We start from the raw sequence: 22,575 nt of genomic DNA, 5'->3' as shown, positions 1-22,575 counted from the left end.
ACCACCTATAACATGTAAGCCTACGTTTGTGTTGTTAAGTGGAGCAAAGTAATGACCATCTTGTTACTCTTAAATGCATGGCAATGACCCCACACCCCATACAGAAGCATAATGGCAATGTTGATTGTGATCGAAAGTGAAACAAGTTATGGGAACTTGTTACTATTGCCCTTTTATCCATCCCGTGCTCTACACATGCATACATAATACTAGTTTACACTGACTTCAGTGACTGGCAATGCATTTTGTGAAATTAGTACTGAAACACCAGATCTGTGATTATTTTTTAGCAGTCATCAAACCACATCAGTGGGTAAGTCACTTTTATTCAGCTCATTAAAGAGTTTTTTATACCTGTCACTGTCCCTGGTTTCACATAATGGCCATGTTTTTGTCTCATATTGTTCCATGTCCCTTGTAAAATTTTTGATTTTTTGCTAAATCATTTATGACTGCAGACAATCAATGAAGCCAGATATTACAGTTCCACACTTATTGTTTAGAAAATGCATGATGATGCAAAAAATGTTATTCTGTTAGAATTAGAGTAATATTTAAAAAGTGTTCCTGATTCTGTGCCTTTATTTCTCCATAATACATGAATCCTGCTATTTCACAAAACACTGTCACTACAGTCAGAGAGATCTTTGAATTTTAAACAGAAGAACTGATGCCAAGCTATAGGATTCTTCATCCTAAGAGTTATTACCCGCCTGGTTTATTAAGTACACAAGATTGCTGCACAAGCTTTTGTTGGTTTACAAGAACAGAATATCAAAATAAGATAACTTGTTTTGGTTGAGGGTCCCTCTGGACTAAGGGGCTTCCAGTGACCACAAGGTTTGCTGTTGCCTAAAGCTGGCTATGTAAACAAAACCTTAAAGGTAGACACATCCATGACCTTATGATGACAGACTGCAGTGAGTCTATTCTGTGTTATTATAGAGATGCCTGTATCAGTGTCTAGGGCTTGCAGTTAAGCTGTTTGCTGGGTTGATTTCCAAAGAGTTGACCCCATCCTCTTAATGATGCAGTTGCCTTAACAACAAGCCTCCACCTTGCATCAGTAGAGCAGTAGATAAAACTGCCATCCCTCCTCCAGAGAAAAGCAATCCAGTGTAGGATGCTCAGTCTCAGCTCCCTTACTGGCTCCTGTAGCACCAGGTCGTTAATTGAGCCTGAGTGGTGTGGGTCGTAGAGCATTATCCCCTGTACCCCAGAGCTGGTTGCAGATGACACAGTTTAAGGAATTAAGAAGGTATTAAAACTGAAATATGGAGTATGAGAGAAGTTTGCTAGAAAACAGGCATGGACTGGGATATTGTATTTTTTGAACACATGATGTTTAGGAAAGTTAGGAAGGACAGGAAACGTGAGACTAAAGGAGAGCTTCCATTGTGGTCAGAATGATAAGATGCACAATAAAATGGCTCAAGAGGGAGAAAAAGGAATAGCTTGCAGGAAGTATTAGCTTGCACTGCAGAGGACGCTAATGAATGAAAAATAGTATGATAATACACAGAAACATAAATAAAGAGTGGGCGAAGAAGAATGGAGATATCATTAGGGGAAGCTTTAGTATTTTAATTGTAAACAGTGACTTGACTATCTCCAGGGTAAAGAGAAGGGTTAACTCCAATGTTAGATGGATTTTAGCAGAACTTGGAAATCCTGAAGAGGAAAGGTGCTGTTCTTAAATGAACTTCACTGATATCAGTGGAGTATAGGGAACAGAATTAAGCGAGCCCATAGGCAATGATGGCTATGCTAGAGTACATGGTGTGTTGCCAGACACATAGGTAGGAAAAACATCTAGGATAAAAATATCACATTACATGTGAGTAGACTTCAGACTGCTGAGAAAAGTGTAGGACTGCAGGAGTTGGACTGCGTTTTGCTAAAATGTGTAGCAAAGGGGCATAAGCAGGGTTAGGAGGATATTACTGATAGTAGACGACCTTTGAGACTGCAACAGTGAGTGAGCTGTAGAAGGAGTACTCTTACAAGATTAAAGAAGTATGGTAAAATAAGATAGCAAGGGTAAAAATGAAGATAAAGGGTGTCAGAGATGTGGGGATATAGCCTTAAGGCTATGGGTATGTGCTTGTCGCAGTGATATGTCATGTGGTACACAGAGCTTCTTGAAAAAAATCATTATCACTGTAGACCTCATGGATGTTAGACAACTAGTACTGTCTTTGTGTGCTTTTTACTTTGCCTCCTCACATGCTATAGTGTTAAGAGAGTGGTCAAATATCTGCCAAAAGTGAAGCTGTATCTAAAAAAGCGAAGTAATCTATTTGCTACCAATTGTGGCTATGTCTGAAGTACAGAACTGTAATTCTTAATGGAAAAATGACTCTCTGCAGTCTGGAGTTCTCTTGCTAAAAGGGAATTTAGACGTAAACTGGAAACTGTGTGTCTGGAAGCTTGATTTTTTCTTCTCTGTGAGTGGATTAGCTCATAAACCCAAAAAGCTTTGGTGTGCAGTATTCTTGCTTATATCTGGGGAACCAAGGAAACAGTAGCACTAAATCCACATCAAAAAACACAAATAAGCAGTCCAACTCTCCACAAAAAATTTAATTATTGTGTGAAACAATGAAATAAAAACAGCAGCAAAACAAGTCATACAAATGCTTTCGTCTCTCCAAAAGAGACTTCGTCAGATAAAATAATCCCACCCCCCAAGTTGCTTATATACAATCTGCCTTTAATTAAAAGATACTTCAATTCCACCAATTATTGCTGTTACAAAAATTTAAAGGACAATACACTGATTACAACCTTTCATGTACCCATAACACATTATTAAACCTTAAAACAATCCTAACAAAAAATATGTTTTTCTAAAAAGTTTTTATGTTGGAAAGGAAACTATTCCGTTTCAAATGTTTGCAAATTGAGATGGGATATTTAAAGGAATTTTTGAAACTGAAAATTGTCCCACAAGGTTTAAGAATAGGTAAATTTCCTTTTGGATTTCAATGCAATACAGAAATGGTTGCTGATTTTATTTATTTTTTTTGACAATTGTGGTTTTGAATTGATTACAAAGATGTTGCGATACAACGAGAGGGTGTTGGACATTTTAGGATCTGAAGTTGATCAGCTTAATAGAGCAATTTTAAATGATTTATTGTTTAGTGAATACCAGGCATTGTATGAAAAAGTATTAGATAAAGTGAATAAAAAGTGCAATAATGTGTTTTAAAAAAAAAACAGAGAAAGCTTGAAAGGGGTGTTAAACAATATTTTGAGAAGAGAGCTTACACCACCCCAAAGGTGTATTATGAAACCACTGGTATGAGGGGAGTTAGTAGTAGAGAGGCTGCCCAGTTATCGCCTACCCTTGAGGGGATTCCTGGGGGGGGTGGAGTGAGGGAGGGAATTGGATGAGCAATGGATGAAAGTGCATGTATGACTTATTTTGCTGAAGTTTTTGTTTCATTGTTTCACAAGATAATTAAATTCTTTGTGGAGAATTGAACTGCTTATTTGCGTTGTATCTGGGGAAGACGGTATAAAGATATTTAACTCTCTCCTTTTTTTTGCTTTGATGATGAGAGAGAATGGCAACACTCAGAGATAAATGCAGTAATTATTGCCAATCCGGAAAAAAATTAACATTTGCCCCCACTTGATGATCTTGGCCAAATGATCCATTCTTTCCCCTTCATTGAGGAAAAGAGTTGACCTAGAGGGGGACATCATTAATTAATTGCTCAGGAAGGAGATTCTAGTGGATGATAATCTTAAAGTCAACCTGCATACACAAAATTGCATAAAAAAATCATCAAAACCCAGGAATGGTTTATGGAGCCAAACACTTTCTCACCAACCAAACTAAAGCTACACTTTCCACTGCTTATCTTCTTCCCACACTTCATTATGGTACTGCCATCCTTACTAACCTTCAGGCATCACAAAAATCAAAATTTGAAGAATGATGTAACAAAGTTGCTAAATTTGCAGCAAATACCCTTATCAGAATCCACCACTGTATAGCACTAAAAAGCCTAAACTGGTTAGAACTTCCCCATCAACTAACATATACACAGCTTCTTACTACCTATAAAATTATCTAGAATCCATCTGCTTATCTAGCACTAAATAACATTCTACATGACTATGTTCCCAATCAGTCATTACAATCCAATGACAAAAAAACTCCTGTCTGTTCACAAACCCATCAAACCTGCTGGGCATTGTCTGTACTCATTCCATATTGCTAAGGCCTGGAATTCCTTATCTGTTCATCAGGTAAGTCCTCTCCCTCCTATCCTTCAAAACCATTCTGAAAGACTTCCTAGGCAAAGGTTGGCACTGTTCTTGCTCAACACCAGGATAAACTGTATTCCTAAATGTGGACAAATGCCTTTTTATTCCTTGTGTCTCCTTAGTTTCCCTTCTTTACTCACTTTATTACTTCCATCATTTCATCTCCCCCTATAGCTCTCTCTCTAAGTATACAATATGCTTGCTTTTCTTTCAGTTCGTATTGCAGTTTCTGTTTGTATTATACTAACGTACCTTTAACTTCTCTATAAATAGGCTAACATTCCTCTAACTGTTAAATCATTGTCACATAACGTGCATCTATTCTTAATCAATGTTTTCATATTATGTCTAATTTGGTATAATTATTTAAACTGCATTTCTTGTTTGTAATATTTTTAAAGACTGTAAAATTATTATTTTTAAAATGTTTTGTAATACTTTGGAGCTTTTCTCCCTGGGCCTTCACTGAAAATGGGCTCCTATCTAGTCAAACTTTCCTGTTATTCAATGTCAGTAAATAATAAAGAAAGAAAGAAAACAAATAGTTAATTAATTAATTAATTAATTAATTAATTAATTAATTAATTAATTTCTCTTGGGTGACTGGGGAAGTCCTACTGGACAGAGTCCATTTTCAGCAGAGATCTGAAGAGAAAAAGCTCCATCACAGTGCACTTATATTAAAAGTGAGTTTCAGTCAGATGTTCTTCATCTCATATTGCTGCAGTCCTTACACTTGGGTAGTCCGCTGTCCTCGGTCGGCCCGAATATCAAAGTATAAGGCTGACGTCGGTCAAGGCGCATTTGACTGACATCAGGACGTCAGGGTACAAATGCGCATGACCGACGTCATATCCTCAGTCTTTTTTGCCGCATGGTCCGATGCAGAAGCAGCATTGCAAGTGCCGGTTGGCGTTCTGAGATTTTTCGATTTCGGAGTTTCAGACCGAGTCAAAGTTGGCTAAGTACCCCGTTGGGGAATATTTTAGTTTTTTCTTGCCTCAGTGGTTTACCGGATGTCAGAAAAAGTGAATAATTGCATTTCTTGTGGGAAACAGATACCGCATAGAGACTATCATACTTTGTGTATTCCTTGTTTAGGGCCTGAGCACGACGTTGTTGGGTGTCGCTGTTGTGCTAGATTCAATAAACGCACTATAAAGAGAAATTTGGATTGTGCCAGGTTAGTCTTTGGGAAGCGGTGCAATTATAAAATACCGTCGGATGCTCCGACGCCCGCTTCTTCCAAGAAGCGCAAGGACAAAGCAGTTAAGCCTAGGCTAGAAGAACCGTCTGTACCGGACGCCGGTTCTTTAGAGGTGTCGGTGGAGCCGGTGGTTCCACCGGAGGTTTCTTTGGGTTCCCAGGGAGAGACTTTGTTATTGCAGGATGTGGCCTCTCAGGAGGCAGGTCAGGCTGAAGGGGCTTCTCAGGTTACTATACTCCCCTCCCTTCCTAGGGTGGTTAGGCCCTCTCCTTCTGTTTCCAAGGCTTCTCCCAGAGGCAGGCCAGGTTTAGCTTCAGTTGGTGTCACCCCTAGTTCTTCAGGAACTGTGCCCAAGAAGCATATGCTTAAAATGGCAGAAGATTTGATTACTTTGATTAGGGGTTCTTTGCCCCTCCTGATAAGAGACCTAGGGTGGAGCCTGAGCTAGGGAGTTTTGAGCAGGCTTGGATGTTTCAGAGTCTTGACTGAAGACTTGCAGGAGTATTCTCCTTATTCTGATTCTGATGTGGATGATTCTACTCCTTCTGCTTCTCCTCCTGAGGATTTTTCTTTTCAGAAACTCTTCATTCCATGAGGGAGCATTTTAAGTGGGAAGGTCAGGACTTCTCTGATTCCAGGAAAAGGCTTAGGGAATTTTTGTTCTTACCCCAGCATAGGCCTTTGGCTATACCTCCTGTTTTGGATGTGGTGGAAGATGTTTTGCAGAGGCTTCTCTTAATCCTGATTCTTTGCCTCCTGCTCCTGTTAAACCGGATAGATATTACAGGGTGCCTGAAGCTCATAAGTATCTTTTTAAGAGTCCTAGGGCAGACCCAGAAACTGTTAGTCAGGGGCCTAAAGGTGTTAAGGCTTCTGTTGTCAAGAATCCGGTTCCTACAGACAAAGAGGCCAGGGCTTTGGATAGATGGGGAAAGAAAGTTTATACTTCTTCCACTCTAGCTATGAGGGCTTTGAATTGCCAGTTTCCCATGTTGAAATACCAAAACTATCTCCTTTCACAATTGCAGTCTAAGGTTGATGCTCTGGCGGAAGGTATTGATTGTAAAGAGTTACAAGATTTAGTACATGTTTCTGAACAGGTGGGTAAGCATTCCTTGCAATGTGGTTTTGATGCTGTACAGGCCTCATCTAGGGTGGCTGCCACTGGGTCAGTTCTTCGCAGGCACGCCTGGCTGAGGGATCAGAATTTATCTGACCATGTTAAAACAAGGATTTTAGATGCTCCTTTACAATCTGATGTGTTGTTTGGTTCTCCTGTTGAGGCAGTTTTAAAGAAAATGGAAGACAAGGCTAAGTCTATGCAGACTGTTAAAGATTTTTTGCAGGTTCAACCTCCAAAGTTTAGTAGAAATTGGCCTACTAAGGGGTGGACATATCCTTCTTATGATTCCCAGTCTAGGGGTAGGTCTAGACGTGGTAGGGGCAGAGCTCAGGGCTCTTTCAGGCCTAGAACGGGGAGTTCTCCTGCACAGTCTTCGGGTGAGGGCAGGGGTCACTCCTTTCGTAAACAGACCCAATGACCTACCTTTTCAACTGCCAGAGCCTTCCCGTCTGGCAGCACCTTTGGGAGGAAGGTTGGCACTTTTCAAAGAAAATTGGAGTTTAATTACCCAAGACAGATGGGTATTGGATATCATACACCACGGTTACAGGTTTTATTTCCATACCTTGCCTCCTTTCAAAGGCATGCCAGACGTTCCTCCTCAGCAAAGGATAGAGGCTCACAAGCAAATTTCTCTGTTACTCCAAATAGGGGCCATTCAGCCGGTCCCTATGCCAGAAGTGGGCCTAGGATTTTATTCTCGCCTGTTCCTAGTACCAAAGAAAGGGAACATGTGGAGACCAATTTTGGACTTATCTATCCTCAACACTTATCTGGACATTCCCAAGTTCAAAATGTTGACGTTACAGCAGCTTTTACCTCTGCTGGGCAAAGATCATTGGATGGTAACTTTGGATCTCAAGGAGGCTTATCTTCATGTTCCTATCAGACTGAGTTGCAGGAAGTATCTGCGTTTTCGAGCTGGGACTTCTCATTATCAGTTCTCTGCATTGCCCTTTGGCTTATCTACTGCGCCCAGAGTGTTCACGAAAGTTCTGGCTCCAGTGATAGCTTTCCTCAGGCTAAAAGGAATACAGATCTATCCTTATTTGGACGATTGCCTGATTCTGGCTCAAGGAAGGGATGAGCTTCTTCATCATTTGGATTATGTGATAGCAGTGCTAAGATGCCTGGGGTATTCTGTGAACGAAATAAAGTCCAGTCTAGTACCCTCTCAGGACATGTGCTTTCTGGGTGTGAGACTGAATACAGCATCCCAGATGGCCTTTTGACCCCGGACAAACAAAAGAATCTTTCCCTTTACTTTCATCAGTTGTCTCATCAGTCCAGGCTGACTGCAAGGACAGTCCTTCAAGCCTTGGGGTTCATGGCATCTTGTATTCTGGTGCTTCCCAATGCCAAACTGCATATGAGGAAGCTACAATGGTATCTCAAAAATGTATGGACACAGCACTGCCAGGATTTGGACACTGTCATTCAAATAATACCTTGCATTCAAAAGGAATTGTTGTGGTGGGCTCAGGAATGTCACCTAAACAAGGGACTCTCTGTGACCCGGCCAGAGGCGAGTCAGATTCTAACGACAGATGCCTCAGACAAAGCTTGGGGAGCTCATCTGAATGGAAAGTGGATACAAGACAAGTGGCCTGCCAGACTACAACATCTACATATCAACTTGAAAGAGATGTTAGCAGTCCAGTTTGCATTAATAGCTTTCAAGGATTTACTTCTTCCAGGGCAGGTGTTGATTCTAACAGACAACACAACTGTCATGTGGTACATCAACAAGCAAGGCGGAACACATTCTTATCCTCTATGCAGGCAAGCAATGATTTTGTGGGAGACTGTTCTCAGTTTACAGCTAAATCTTCAGGCAAGGTTTCTGCCGGGAGCACAGAACTCCTTAGCAGATGTGTTGAGCAGACAAATTATGGATCCCCACGAGTGGAAATTGGATCCTCATGTATTTCAGAAATTGACAGTGTCATGGGGAACTCCAGACATAGATCTGTTCGCTTCTCCACTAAACCACCAGCTGCCAAAGTTTTGCACAAAAAGGTTTCATCCCACAGCTTGGAAAGTGGATGCTCTTTCTTTCAATTGGAGCAATCTTCATGTGTATGCCTTTCTGCCTCTGCCTCTCCTCCCAAAGGTACTCCTAAAGGCCAGACAAGACAAGCCACGGATGATTTTGATAGCTCCAGATTGGCCTCGACAGCATTGGTACCCATTACTGAGAAGCCTGGTACGGAAGCCTCCATGGCCTTTACCTTCGATTCCACACCTGTTGTCTCAGGAGGACAGTCATTTGCTCAATGTCAAGCTTCACTCTCTGCACCTAACAGCCTGGCATATTCTGTTTTGAACCATAGTGGGCCTCCACTTCCACAGCAAGTTTTGAATGTTATTTTGGAAGCTAGAAGGCCTAGTACAAGGAAAGTGTACGCAGATAAATGGAAGAGATTTTTATTTTGGAGTGCAGCAAAGGATTTTGATGTTTCTGAGCCTAATTTAAGTGTGGCTCTTCAATATCTTACTGAGTTACTGGACAAAGGTTTGTCCTTCTCTTCTATTAAGGTTCATGCTGCAGCAATTTCGGCTCACTATGATTGTGACCCACCATTGTTTTCTCATCCTTTGTTCAAGCAATTTCTTAGAGGGGCAAAGAATATAAGACCCCACGAAGAGCTCCTACTCCTGCTTGGGATCTCAATTTTGTGTTGGAGAAACTCACTCTACAACCTTTTGAGCCTGCAGCTACTGCTGAATTAAAGTTTTTATCATGGAAGACTGCTTTTTTGTTGGCTATTACCTCTGCAAGAAGGGTTTCTGAGTTACAGGCCCTTATGGCGGTTGAGCCTTTCTTAATTTTCCATAAGGATAGGGTATCTTTACGCACTAATCCTTCCTTTATGCCTAAAGTGGTTTCTAGTGTGGCTTTAAACCAAACTATTCATTTGCCTACTTTTTATGCAAATCCCCAAAATAAAGGGGAAAAGATTTTGCACACTTTAGATGTACACAGGCAGTTGCGATATTATTTGGACAGAACTAAAGGGTTCAGGCAGTCTCAGCAGTTATTTGTTTCTTTTGCTTTGAGTTCTCAGGGCAAGCCTGTGTCAAAACAAACTATTTCTAAGTGGATTGGGTTTTGCATTGCTTTCTGTTATTCCCATCATGGCAAGGAAGTTCCAGCTGGGATTAGGCCTCATTCCACTAGGGCTACTGCCACTTGACAGCTTTTTGAGGGGTGGCAACTAAGGATATTTTGGAGGCAGCTACTTGGAGTTCAGTGCATACTTTTTCTAGGCATTATCACCTACCACTTTACTCTAAATCCAGGGCTGGTTTTGCCACTGCTGTTTTGCAGGGCATTTTGGCAGCTCCTGCTTCCTTATAATTTGGCCATCCTCCCTTACCTCTGCTTTGGGATTCTACCCAAGTGTAAGGACTGCAGCAATGTGAGATGAAGAACATAGTACAGTTTTGTACCTACCATAAATGTAGATGTTCTAAATCCACATTGCTGCAGTCCAATTTACCCTCCCTCCTTCCCCTCTGTAGTTAGAGGCGGTTGTGTGGGTTGGGTTGTCAATAGGGTGTATATTGTATATATTGTACATATTTTTAGTGCTAGGATGGTTGGTTGTTTGTTTGCTGTCTTTTGGTTTTGACCTTTATTTTTAGGGTCTTCTGACATCTGGGGCAAGAAAAGACTGAGGATATGACGTCGGTCATGCGCATTTGTACCCTGACGTCCTGATGTCAGTCAAATGCACCTTGACCGACATCAGCCTTATACTTTGATATTCGGGCCGACCGAGGACAGCGGACTACCCAAGTGTAAGGACTGCAGCAATGTGGATCTTCGAACATCTACATTTATGGTAGGTACAAAACTGTACTTTCTCAAAAAAAAATGGTTACATTTCTCTGAAAAAAAAAAACAAAAAAAGTAAGTATTTAAATCAGTATATATTAGTCTCTACAGTTGTGGTAGCCCTAAAATCTTGCTGGAAGTAAAAGGATTTTATACTGTAGAAGGGAAGACATTGCCATCAGGTTGTCTTGAGCTTTCTGTTATGCCTTATTCCTCACATGAATATGGTAAGGTTCAGGGTAGGGAGCATACAATCGGCTGTCCATGAAGTCTGTTGCCATCACGTCTGCAAGAAGTGCTCCCTTCAAGCAACCTGACCCCCTCCCCCCCGGGGAGGTAAGTGTAAAGTGAATAATTTTGTTAGATATAATTTTAAAGCTTTTGCCTGTTTGGTTGTCATTAGAAAACATGGCTTTTTTTACATCATTAACATATTCTGGACACCATTAGATCAGAAACTGCTGACATATTAGTACAAAATATAAAATAAGAATTTTTAAATATTTTTGAAATAGTTGGTCTTAGAAAAAAGACTTCTAATATTTAAGTCAGGTATTTTGTGAGATGCTATGAATGGTGAAATAAATTCACAGAGTACATCAAAGACTGCATGTGTTCAGAAGTAATTGCATAGTCACCCAGACAGCTCAGATACTCTGCAAAGCCAATATAATGATATCCTGCACAACTATGCTATTTTGTTTGCAACCTTTGAAAGCTTTTCAGGGGAATATTTCATGCAAATAAATATGAAATGTTAGTGACTAATGCTCTTAGAAAATACATGTAGCGCTCAGATGTAAAGTACAGCATCAATGAATGGTAAAAGAAGACAACAACAAGCATCCATGTTCTTATGAAACATTTAGAGCCAAGAGAATGCATGAGCAACATGGTTACTGCTGTGAAGAAAGACATGATTTACATTTGTTTTGGTCAATAGGGTGTTAACATGGTTATTAAAAGAGAGCTTTACCCATTGTTGACATTCGAAAAAGTGGTCTGAAGAATATCAAGTGTTAAGTCTTTCTCTGTATTGGCTGCAACCCATGGTTTCTGGCGGATAATACTAGAAGCATGTTCAAAGTTGTGTATACTATGCCCTAAGGAAGGTGTGTATTCTTTACACTGGTGTTTGATATTTTGTCAGCATCAGAGGTGCTCCAAGGAGCAACTTCTAAAGTAACTGAAGGCTTGAAAGGTATTATAAACATAATTAATGATCATAGTGTGAGTTAATGGGTAAGACACAAGAAAAGCATGACACGGAATTTATACAGTTTCTGAACAGAATAAGGCAGCATAATTTCAAACTAATTAAGACCAAATGTAAACTCAAAGTCACAGATCTTAAATATATGGGCCATACTCTAAGATATTCTGACATCTGATGCAGAAAAAATCTAAGCAGTATGGCAAATGCCAAGGTATGAAGGCAAGAAGGCATTATAGAGGTTTCTAGGGCAGATGCAATAGCTTTAACAATGCATACCTAGTCTGTCTGAGACAGCTGTGCCTTTGAGAAAGCTATGAAAGTAAGACATAGCCTGTGAAGGCAACCAGGATGCATTTTTTAATGCTGAAAAAGCTGTAGTTGGTTTAGTATTAAAATAATATGATATAGATAAGTTGGTTTTGTTGATGTAGATACCAGAATAGGACAGAATTGCTAAGGGGCATTGCCAGAGTTTTGGTCTGTAGGAAGTATATGTCACCTCTCATTATACAAGGCACTGCTAAAAGCTGTTTCGATGCATACTGTTCTATTCTGCAATTCATATCAGGAGAGCAGACACAAGGTTACTTTAACATGTGCCTTTGGTGTGTACCAAGATTACATGATGAACTGGGAAATGGAATACACGAAATAGTTATAATGACTCAGAAAATACCCACTGAAATAGTGAAGGAAATGGGGAACATTATGGAAGCACATCATCATCGGGAGCAAATCGGTGGCAAACTCTTTAGATAAAAGACATGGATAACAGCAGGGGGAGGTTGAGGTAAACACTAAGGACATTACTTTATAAAAGGGACAGAAGACCAAAGAGATACATTTATTGAGGTTGTGATGGAGTACATCTTTACAGTGGTTTTAAAGTTTCCTGGAACTGATGGAACAGAGTGTGAGGAAGAAGAATAAAAGAAGCAATTGTGTATGACTAGCTACAAAACTCAGACATTTTTGATTGACCAAATGTCAGTTTCCTCTTGCTATATGAATATATTCATATGCTTTTATGAGTAGGCAAACATCATTGCTAAAAGAAATGGAGTACAAGGAAAAAAATAAGAAATGCATGACCTTAATATATATGTAATGAATGGGAGGAACAGTCTATGAAACGGCTAGGTCAAGGTTCATTTTCATAAAGAGGTGGTTAATTATAAATGGAGTGACAAGATATATTCTGTAACGTCATTAGGTAGTGAAGAAGTGACCCAGTGATTAGGTTTTTGGAGACATATTTGAAGAAATGTAATGAAAACAAGGGAACAGTCAGTGGTACTTAACACATTATTTACCACTGACTTCACAAAAGAACCTGAACACATCAAGTCAGGCCGGATGATAGGAGTTCATTTGAAATGGCGACATCTGGTCAGATAAGTAGGAAAAAGGAAAAAGATGTGACGATGATTAGTGAAAATGTACAAGGGACAGATGATTTGCATTTTCATACACTGAAAGATTTCAGACATGAATGGATAACTTTGGTAAGGCTACATATAGCATTTCCTTGGGATTTCTTGGTGGCCTTGGAGTTTATATAGAGTTTTGCCATGTACAAGGTGGATTCCTTTCAGCGAATCAAGAGAGTAAGTAACTTTAGGTTACATATCCGTATACATGGGAAAGTGCAGAGTTCAGAGAAGCAGGTTGCTTAGTCTTCTGTATTATACTGGTCGGGGGGATAGAGACAAGTAATAAATAGTAAATATCTTGCTAAATTAATTATGATAGATTTCTACATCAGGTTCATAAATAAGGAAAAAGGGGACCCAGTGCATGTGGCATACAACTTTAGGAAGGCCTCTTATGTGTAACACAGGTGTCTTTTGAAAAATACAAGGCGTTTCAGAATGGAGTCCTAGTTGGAAAGGTCAAGAGAAATCTGTTGATATGAGAAGTAGTGAGGTAATCAGAGATGAATTATCTGGTGAGATGCCTGCAGCCAGGAGGACATCCCAAGGTTCATCACTGAAAAAGAGTTCTGTTTTAGCAAGCACATATTTGATATAAATTGGGGTGTGCAGAGCTGCTTGGATTGTTTGCTGGCAATATTTATAGTGGCAGAATGACTGGGGTTTGGAGTGAAAAAAAAAACTTTTCGCAAGTCATTTCAAAGTTAGTAAAGTTAACAGATAGCTAGCAGAGCATAATTCTTGTAAAAAGAACTAAACCTTATGTACTTCAGAGAAGGGTGGCAGTATGAAGGAGTAAAATCTAGGCCAAGGGAATGGCTCCAGTGAAAATATAGGATTATATATATATAATATAGAAAAAGCAGAATTTTATTTTTTTAAGACAAATAGAATTTGGAGTAGAAGACTGATGGAAAGGACATCATTGACTGTGTCATTCTTCTAGTGTTTCATTGTATTGAACACTGACAGTGCCACATGAGGAACCTTGCTGACACTTTTAGAATCCTTAAGGGTCACATCGAGGATGACTTGAAAGATTATTGTGAAGAACTGGAGAAAGGCTTCAGTATGATGAAAAACTGACTATATTAAATGTATTTCAAACACACACAAAAAACTATAAAGCATTTATATATATTAAATGTATATACTTCATGTTATTGTCAGTGGTCTTTGGAGGGGGGGGTGCAAAATAGGGAAGGAAGGATTGGGTAAGTAAAGCAGCACAAATGCCAGCTATAAAGTAGAATATATGCATGTTTAATTTGAGGTGGAACTTTATTAAGAGATAGTGGTAGAATATTTTCAACAGAGAAAAGCAAACTATATTTCAATGAGAAAATGATGGGATGAATAGGAGAGGGAGAGGCAGCTGCAGAGAAAATGGCTTCAACACTTTAATGGACTTCATGGACCATTGTTTCTTTTTCATCACATATGTGTGTGTGTGTGTGTGTATATATATATATATATATATATATATATATATATGTATATGTATATATATATATATATATATATATATATATATATATATATATATATATATATATATATGTATATGTATATATATATATGTGTGTGTGATACAACTACAAGTGTATTCAATTAATGAACAAGCACAGGTAAATTTAAAGCCGTTGGAGTGTTTCTACCTGTGCAGCATTGCTTTTTCAGCATATTCATTATAAGCTCCATTTTATTACTTGTCTGTGATTTTTATATTGTCTATGAAGAAATCAAAGTACACTAGCCAAAAGGATTTGGTATTTACAAATTGTATTATACTCAGAAGGTAGAGAAGGTAGGCTGATTTTAGAGATTTGTTTTGCTTGTCTTGTTGTGTCTCCCTTCAGTGGCTTACATTTTTGAACATTGTTTGGTGAACCATATTGCTTATTAGTAGTAGCAGTAACAGCAAAAGAGATTTTTCTTATCTTTGTTAACATTCTCCATTTGTTCTATCTTAGTGCCAGAGACTCGGATCTTAGCTACTGGAGGAGCTTCATCTAATAAAGACATTTTGCAGGTAAGGTTTTAGACAACAGAAGTAGTAACAGCATTTATAGCAATTTCAAGATACTTAGAATTTAATCTGTGCTGCTTTCAAATGCTAACTCATCACTTCTCTGACTTCTATTTTTTATGACTCTCTGTACTAGACCTGAACATTCTGTGCTTTTGTTCCCAATACTTAAAGTGAAATTCTAGGCCTTTTGTTTAAATTCCTCATTACCGTACATTTAGAAGGTTCATTTATATTTTCTTCTCCTTGTGTATGAGTAAGCTAGTATCATCTTGCAGCCCTCTACTGGCAGTGGATGTAAGAGAGCGCTTGAGTCTAAATTTTTATTTAACTCCATTTGTCAGGTTCACAACCACATATCTGTCTACAGAGCTGCAGCAGATGAATGGGTCTTAAAAGAGTAAGATTCATGTGGGCTTTGCATTACTCACCAGTTTTTCTGCATAACTTGTTTTTCTTTGGCACATTGCATACAGCAATGTTGTTATGACCCTTAATTTGCATCAAAAGTACCATATAGTTATAGTTTACTTAAATTTTCAGGCTGCTTAGTAACTTCTGTTTCATTTTTTTATAAACAGTGCATTAAACATTTCAATAAAAATGATTGCATACCTTTTTGCTTTCTTGCTTGTGCAGTGACCTCCTGCACTGCATTACCCAAAGTTTTAAATATTTCCTGTTATCATATCCCTTGCAGCTACAAACTGGATATTTTGTGTACTACTTAGTAGCATTCTCCAAATGTAACTTCTGCTCTTATGAGAGATACCGCATCACTCCTGACATTATTTCTTCTTCATTGCCAAGCTTCTGCTCACTACCCCATGTTCATACCCAGGCTTGCCAACATTCCTTACATCGCTGCGTTTTCAGTCCTAGTGTTAACAACATTCCCTATATTCCTCCTTGTGCATTCCCAATTTTAAGGACCTAATTTCTACCATTGGTATCTTCACATACTTGCTGCTAAGTTTAAAAAATATATATTTTTTTACCGTTTGTTCTGTTTTCAAAGTCTAACCTATATACTGAACATGTCTGTTGCACCTACATTTTGTGTTTAACATTGCTACTGTTTATTATTCATATTGCGTCTGATATATTTATAGATCTGTGTATAGTAATTATTGCATTATTGTCTGCCTTTTGGCTTGGATTTTGGCAGTACAGGGCGGTCTTTGGACCAATTCTTCTACCGAGTTAAATGCAAATAAATAAGTAATGAATATCATGACTGAAAAAATTCCACATTGAATCAAGACATTTACTTTCCATATTAAATAAATAAGTAAAAAAATAACTGAGAAACCTTCTAATGTATATGTATCTGCTTAATGGGGGGGGGGGGGCATTTTTAGTATCAAGCTATGTCAGTTGCTAAGATTTGGTCTGCTATTGTATAATGTTTTCTATTAGAGATACAAACATTCCTGCCTATAACATTTCTGGAATATATAAGCATTGACACAAGGCAAGAAACACTCTACCAGGAAGGAAGTGTGACAACAAACCGTTAAGATATGGTCTACTCTTTAAAGTTAGCTGTTGATATGTATCATCTAATTGAGTCACCTGTACTAAAGTAGAAGGCTACAAAGATAATATTCCATCAACTCTGTAATGCAAGCAGCAGAGTCCTGATATGCAGGTCTCCATATCTTTCTCCCATTGTCTTAAAAAAAGAGCAGTGACATCATCAGTATCCTGAGTAGATTCATCCTTGTTGCACTCTTAGTTTACTCAGCAAAATGCATACGTCGTGTATTAATTTCCTCTTTTCATTCTGCATCTAAAAAAGATATCCAAAACATTTTGAGTTTCATGTTACATTAAAATCTGACTTGTTTAAAATCTTACTTTCTTTCTTTCTGTCTTTCTCTCTCTTTCTTTCTTTCTCTCTTTCTTTCTTTCTCTCTTTCTCTCTTTCTTTCTTTCTTTCTCTCTTTCTCTCTCTTTCTCTCTCTCTTTCTTTCTCTTTCTCTCTTTCTCTCTTTCTTTCTTTCTTTCTTTCTTTCTTTCTCTCTTTCTCTCTCTCTTTCTTTCTCTCTCTCTTTCTTTCTTTCTCTCTTTCTTTCTTTCTTTCTCTCTCTCTTTCTTTCTCTCTTTCTTTCTTTCTTTCCCTCCCTAGTGGCCATTAAAGATGTAAGAACGTTTGAGGACTATTTTCTAAACGTTTATCCCTGCACGTTTTGACTTACTGTATCATTTTAGATTATGTGTAGATTTTCACAGCATTGCATTAATGTCAAAACATTTAGAAGCACATTGCACCTTCGCCCCAAAAACAAAACATGGGGATCTGACAGTCCCTGAAACATTCATGGTTGACACATGCATTAAGGAAATAAAGCAGTGTTATACAGTCTCAGTACAGGTAGTGGTTCTAGATGAAGAAATATTCAAATCCTATTACCCGTGTTATATCTGCTGTGTAGGACTATTGCTATGATCTACACAAAATACATACTGGCCACATCAGGGCTGCCTTCCCATTCAGTATTTACTTCCTAGGTGACATAGCATATTAAAAGGCACTTTTGCTAAAAAACTATTTCTCACTATGTAGAGTCATATAATACTGTTGTATACATTTGTCAACTTGAACAATCTGGACATGTCCCAGTTCAGGGACAATCTGGGAGCACTGTCTGTGTAGGTCAGTTGCTGAAAGTCACACAGTAGGCACATGGAGATAGAAAGGATAAAATTTTGTAACTCTCATTAACAGTTCATATCCTTAATTCTCCTCACTAGCTGGCAGACCAGTACCTAAAATATCACAAGTTCTATTGGCAAAAATGTCACATGGTGAAGACTCATCTCAGTCAAAGATAATTGGAATAAAATGCTTTTGCACACTTAACTTGCACGTTTTTCTGTTGTATCCAATGTTTGACTTTCCAAAGATGATGTGTAAGTGTTTTGGTTTTCTTTGTATGCATTTCCTGTGTCCACGGTGAGTAATCTCATCTCATTTAATCAACACGTGATTATTCAACCCAAACATTTAACAATATCAGTCTATAGATAAGCAGGTTCTTAGTCAAAACTGTTGAATTCAAAAGGTCACAAAACACAACTTGTTTTTTATAAGGAGGACAAGCCCCATGCTCCCCTTAAAAATGGGGTGGCAAGACACACCCTCAAGCTGCATAAATCCCAATTCTGAGATTGCACAAACTTGGAGAAGAAGGAATTGCAGGAAATACTCCAGTCACACTCACATTTCCAATTTTTCACTTTTCTCTGAGTCTGGCCACCATGACAGAATGCCAGAGATCTTTTAAGTTTGACATTCTGAGCATTAATCTCTTATCTGGTGAGAAAAGGTAGGCTTTCTGGATTTTGTGCAACTTAGGTGTAGATGGATGTTGTCACATTATGGTTATTGCTTTTAACTGTTTATTGCTATATAATCAGTACTGTTGGATAATTTTAATATCTGTAGCATTTTTCTCACCAGTCCTCCACTGCAAATGGCTTCTGCCCAGTTGCAGTCCATGGTTATCTAATAGAATGAATGAAAACATAAACAAATAAAGTCACACTCAAACACACAACCAACAGACAAACAGGTAGAATTGATTGTATCTGTGCTGTTGCTGCTGTTTGTAGAACAAATCCCAGTAGTAGAAGGCTTTGTGGACTTCAGTGCTTTACATGATGGAGAAGGTCCATTTATCGTAGCAGCTAATCTATTTAAAAGTGGCATGCATTACACTGGAATACATTAATACATAACATATCTGGTTACGTTCACCACTGAATCTTCTTGTTTTTTTTTATTTATTTATTATCGATTCACATGGGCAATAAACTTTTTGCAACGTCAAGGTGTGCATAAAACAATCCACAAACAACTGCAACAATGTTTGGCAATGTCCTTGTATATATAAATCAGTTCACAAACAAATGCAACAATATTTCTAAATAAATTTTCAATACCTTGTTAAAAATAGCATAGCTTGAATGTATTATTGTATGCTTAAACCACTTATTTGCATTTTTTTAGGTGAAGAGCCCCAGAAAGCAATGTAGTTTTTAAAATTATTCATCATTGTTGATTATTGTTTTACATTGGGGAGGGGGGTAACCGAAGTGAATATAATTTTCTTGTGTTAAAAATATTGTAACACTGCCGTAGCAACTAGTGGGACTAAGTTTCCCTGCAAGCATTTTCAATGACTTTGCAAACCACACTTTCAAATAAAATTCAAAATATGCCAGATCTAAAAGTCTGCTTGAAGTTATTGCATTTTTATTTTTTAGATGACACTTGCCCTTGTTTAGACAGCATAAAAATGAGACCAGGGACAGTCACTCACATACTCATTACCTAAATAGCATGTCATGCTTACAATTACATAAATGTCTAGTGAGGTACTTCTCACTTCATAAACATAACAAGTACATCATTACATAAGTACATACTAAAAATGGGCATTTATTTAATTTTCTTGTTTGTGCTTATAACAATTTCTTCTAACTCTCTTTGTATTTCTCTTTTACAGCCTGTAGGGCTGGAGTATTTATTTAATTCATTACTGGTAGACTTTTTTTTATCTGAACCGTATACTGATGTATAGCTATGCCAGTCCTTCTTATATCAATCTGAAAGTTTTTACATGAACAGTGGGATTCTGTATTTACACCTAATGTATTCTGAGCAGCGCTTAAAATGTTATATATTAAGCTGTGAAAACAGATATCTTGTTTAGAACATATTTGCAGCTTACATTTGTTTCATTTCAGTGTTTCATAACTGTTTAAATTCAGTTTGGTTAGATACTGTTCTTCAGACATCCTTCAGACTTGCATGTTTTTCTGTAAACACTTGAATGTTTTCCCAGGCGTTATATTGTACTTATTGTCACAATGTAAACAATGTGATTGGCCCATAATAATAATATTAATTTGTTTATATTTGTTACTTTTTTCAGTTGAATTTTATGTTGCACCGGATATTAACTGTAACCATTCAGATATTTCAACTATTATTAGCATTTAGAAAAAGAAGAAACACCAGCTGTACCATAGCAGCATAGTTTATTGAGATAGTAAGCGCGTTCAGGGATCCAGCCCCTTCATCAGACAACAAGTGAATATAGCTTACACAATTTATAGTGGAATCAATTAAGGACAGTTAAGGAAACAGTAACATTGTTCTGTTAAGCATATTAACTATAGTAAAAAAACATAAAATCATCACAATGTTGTGTATAAAAATATGCAACACACTGCATATAAAAATTATTAAAAACAATCAACATATAAAGATGTTGTCACACAAAAGAACCTAAGAACATACACATCTATTAAGATCAACCATGATATGTGCAATAGAACTATCTGAAGTAGTTCTATTGCACATATCATGGTTGATCTTAATATATTTGTATGTTCTTAGGTTCTTTTGTGTGACCACAACATCTTTATATGTTGATTGTTTTTAGTAATTTTATATGCAGTGTATTGCATAATTTTATATGCATTGTGTTGCACATTTTTTATAAACAACATTGTGATGATTTTATGTTTTTTTACTATAGTTAATATGCTTAACAGAACAATGTTACTGTTTCCTTAAGGAAAGTTAATTGTCTGCAATTGATTCCACTATAAATTGTGTAAGGTATAGTCACTTGTTGTCTGATTAAGGGGTTGGATCCCTGAAAGCGCTTACTATCTCAATAAACTATGCTGCTGTGGTACAGCTGATGTTACTTCTTTTGCTGGATACTACAGAATTTGTACACCGACTGTTTTATTAGTTGGAGAGAGATTTTTGCCTTGTATGATTAGCATTTTCTTTAAATAAAAAGGAAAAAGAACATCTTGCTGTCTCAGTTACTATTCTCGCTGTATTATATAGCAATAAATCTTCCTTATAGCTCTTTTTCAGAAACATTTCATTAACTTTATTACAACTCTTCACCATTTCTAACTTTTTCGTAACATTTTTCACTGCATTTAAATACCTGCCCTATGGGTGTTTTGTAATATATTTTGAGTGGCAGCTATCTTTCTTAAGTAATGCAGTCTAATCACTCATTTCTGTGTAAGTGTGAAACTAATTTAATTCCAGTTTGATAAAATTGTTAAGTTCAAATATGTACTACTTCCTCATCCTATTGTTGATTTAAATTTCAAACATTTATTTGATTTATTCATGCACTGTACAATCTTTTCCAGAGCTTATACATTTCATATATAAAATAATCATAACTATATCACCTCTAGAACATCAAATTTAAATGATAAGGGTTATTTGGCATAAATTCATTCCGTTTCTCACATGGCTATGTCATTATATGCTTAGTTGAGGGCCATTGCTAATCCTATAACTGAGCCCTACAGCAGCTAAAAAAATCATTAAGTGTAACCACATTATAGTGCACGTATAGCAAATGAAACTACTGTGTGAATCCTGGCTAAGACTTCTGAAGTTGCTTAGCAACTATCACTCTGCTTTCACTCCACCTTTCTCCGGTGACTGCATAAAGGGATATCACTCTGTAAATCGGTAGAATTCATCCCTATCCCACATTTCAAAGACAGCAAAACTGCTGGTATTTTTAAAAGCCTGAAAAACTTTTTCCTGTTTTTTTTTTTCCTTCACATATAGAGAAACTGGTCTCTGACAGTAAACAAAGCAGGATGGAATGAGTAATATATTTCTAAAGTTCAGCAAGGCCATGCACAATAGAACATGTTAAACTGCTCATAGTTGGGTGTTTACATTCATTGGATATAATGTATCTGGGTCTATGGTTATTCATCGAATGCTAAAAGCATCGAAAGGCATTACACCGTAAATGCCATTCATCAAAACCTCCTCACGTGAGAGGTCGCGCCCCCACACCCCCACTAATTATATATACAAACTCCGAGATTGCACTACAGTGGGGAAAGGGCATATTTCCTTATCCCTCCCATAATGCAATCTTAGTCAGAATGGCTCAATGAATACCATGCTTGACGATATATGCCGTTCAATGCTTTGTTTTTCGATGGATAGATGTATCCAATGTATCCACTGAGTCATAAATTATCCAGCATTAATCTTTGATTATTTTTTTTTTAAGGAAACTTCCAATCTAGCTATAAAGATTTTCTAATAAATTATTTTATTAGATGAGAATGGGAGCATGGTGGTGTTAAGGCTTCTTTCATACAACTGTAGGTCCTTGGGTTCAGTCTTGACCTCTGCTCACTGTCGGAAGTTTACAGATCTTCACTGTGTCTGTGTGACTTTTCTTCAGGTACTCTGTTTTCCTTCCACCTCCATAAATTGCACTGAGGCCCAGGTCATTGCTAAAAGAGGTCCAAGAAGAACCAATTCATTTACCCAGTTGAAGTAAATATGTTTAAAAATGTACTCCTATGAATACATTGTTTTGTGATGTGTATCTTTCATTTTAATAAGTGTAGACCTTATAGTC

At 37.6% G+C, this 22,575-nt stretch overlaps 1 protein-coding gene across 1 annotated transcript in view; it reads left to right on the top strand.

The window, feature by feature from the left end:
- XYLB (xylulokinase) overlaps positions 1–22,575 on the top strand; it is a 1,259,970-nt gene that overhangs the window by 991,496 nt on the left and 245,899 nt on the right. Inside the window, exon 16 of the mRNA XM_044066952.1 lies at positions 15,075–15,133. Coding sequence (XP_043922887.1) covers positions 15,075–15,133 — 59 coding nt within the window. The remainder of the gene's footprint in view (positions 1–15,074; positions 15,134–22,575) is intronic.

This window comes from Protopterus annectens, chromosome 3.part1 (assembly GCF_019279795.1).
Source record: "Protopterus annectens isolate FY-2018-M chromosome 3.part1, PAN1.0, whole genome shotgun sequence".
Lineage (NCBI taxonomy): Eukaryota > Metazoa > Chordata > Ceratodontiformes > Protopteridae > Protopterus > Protopterus annectens.
This window is presented reverse-complemented; position numbering and strand designations above follow the sequence as displayed.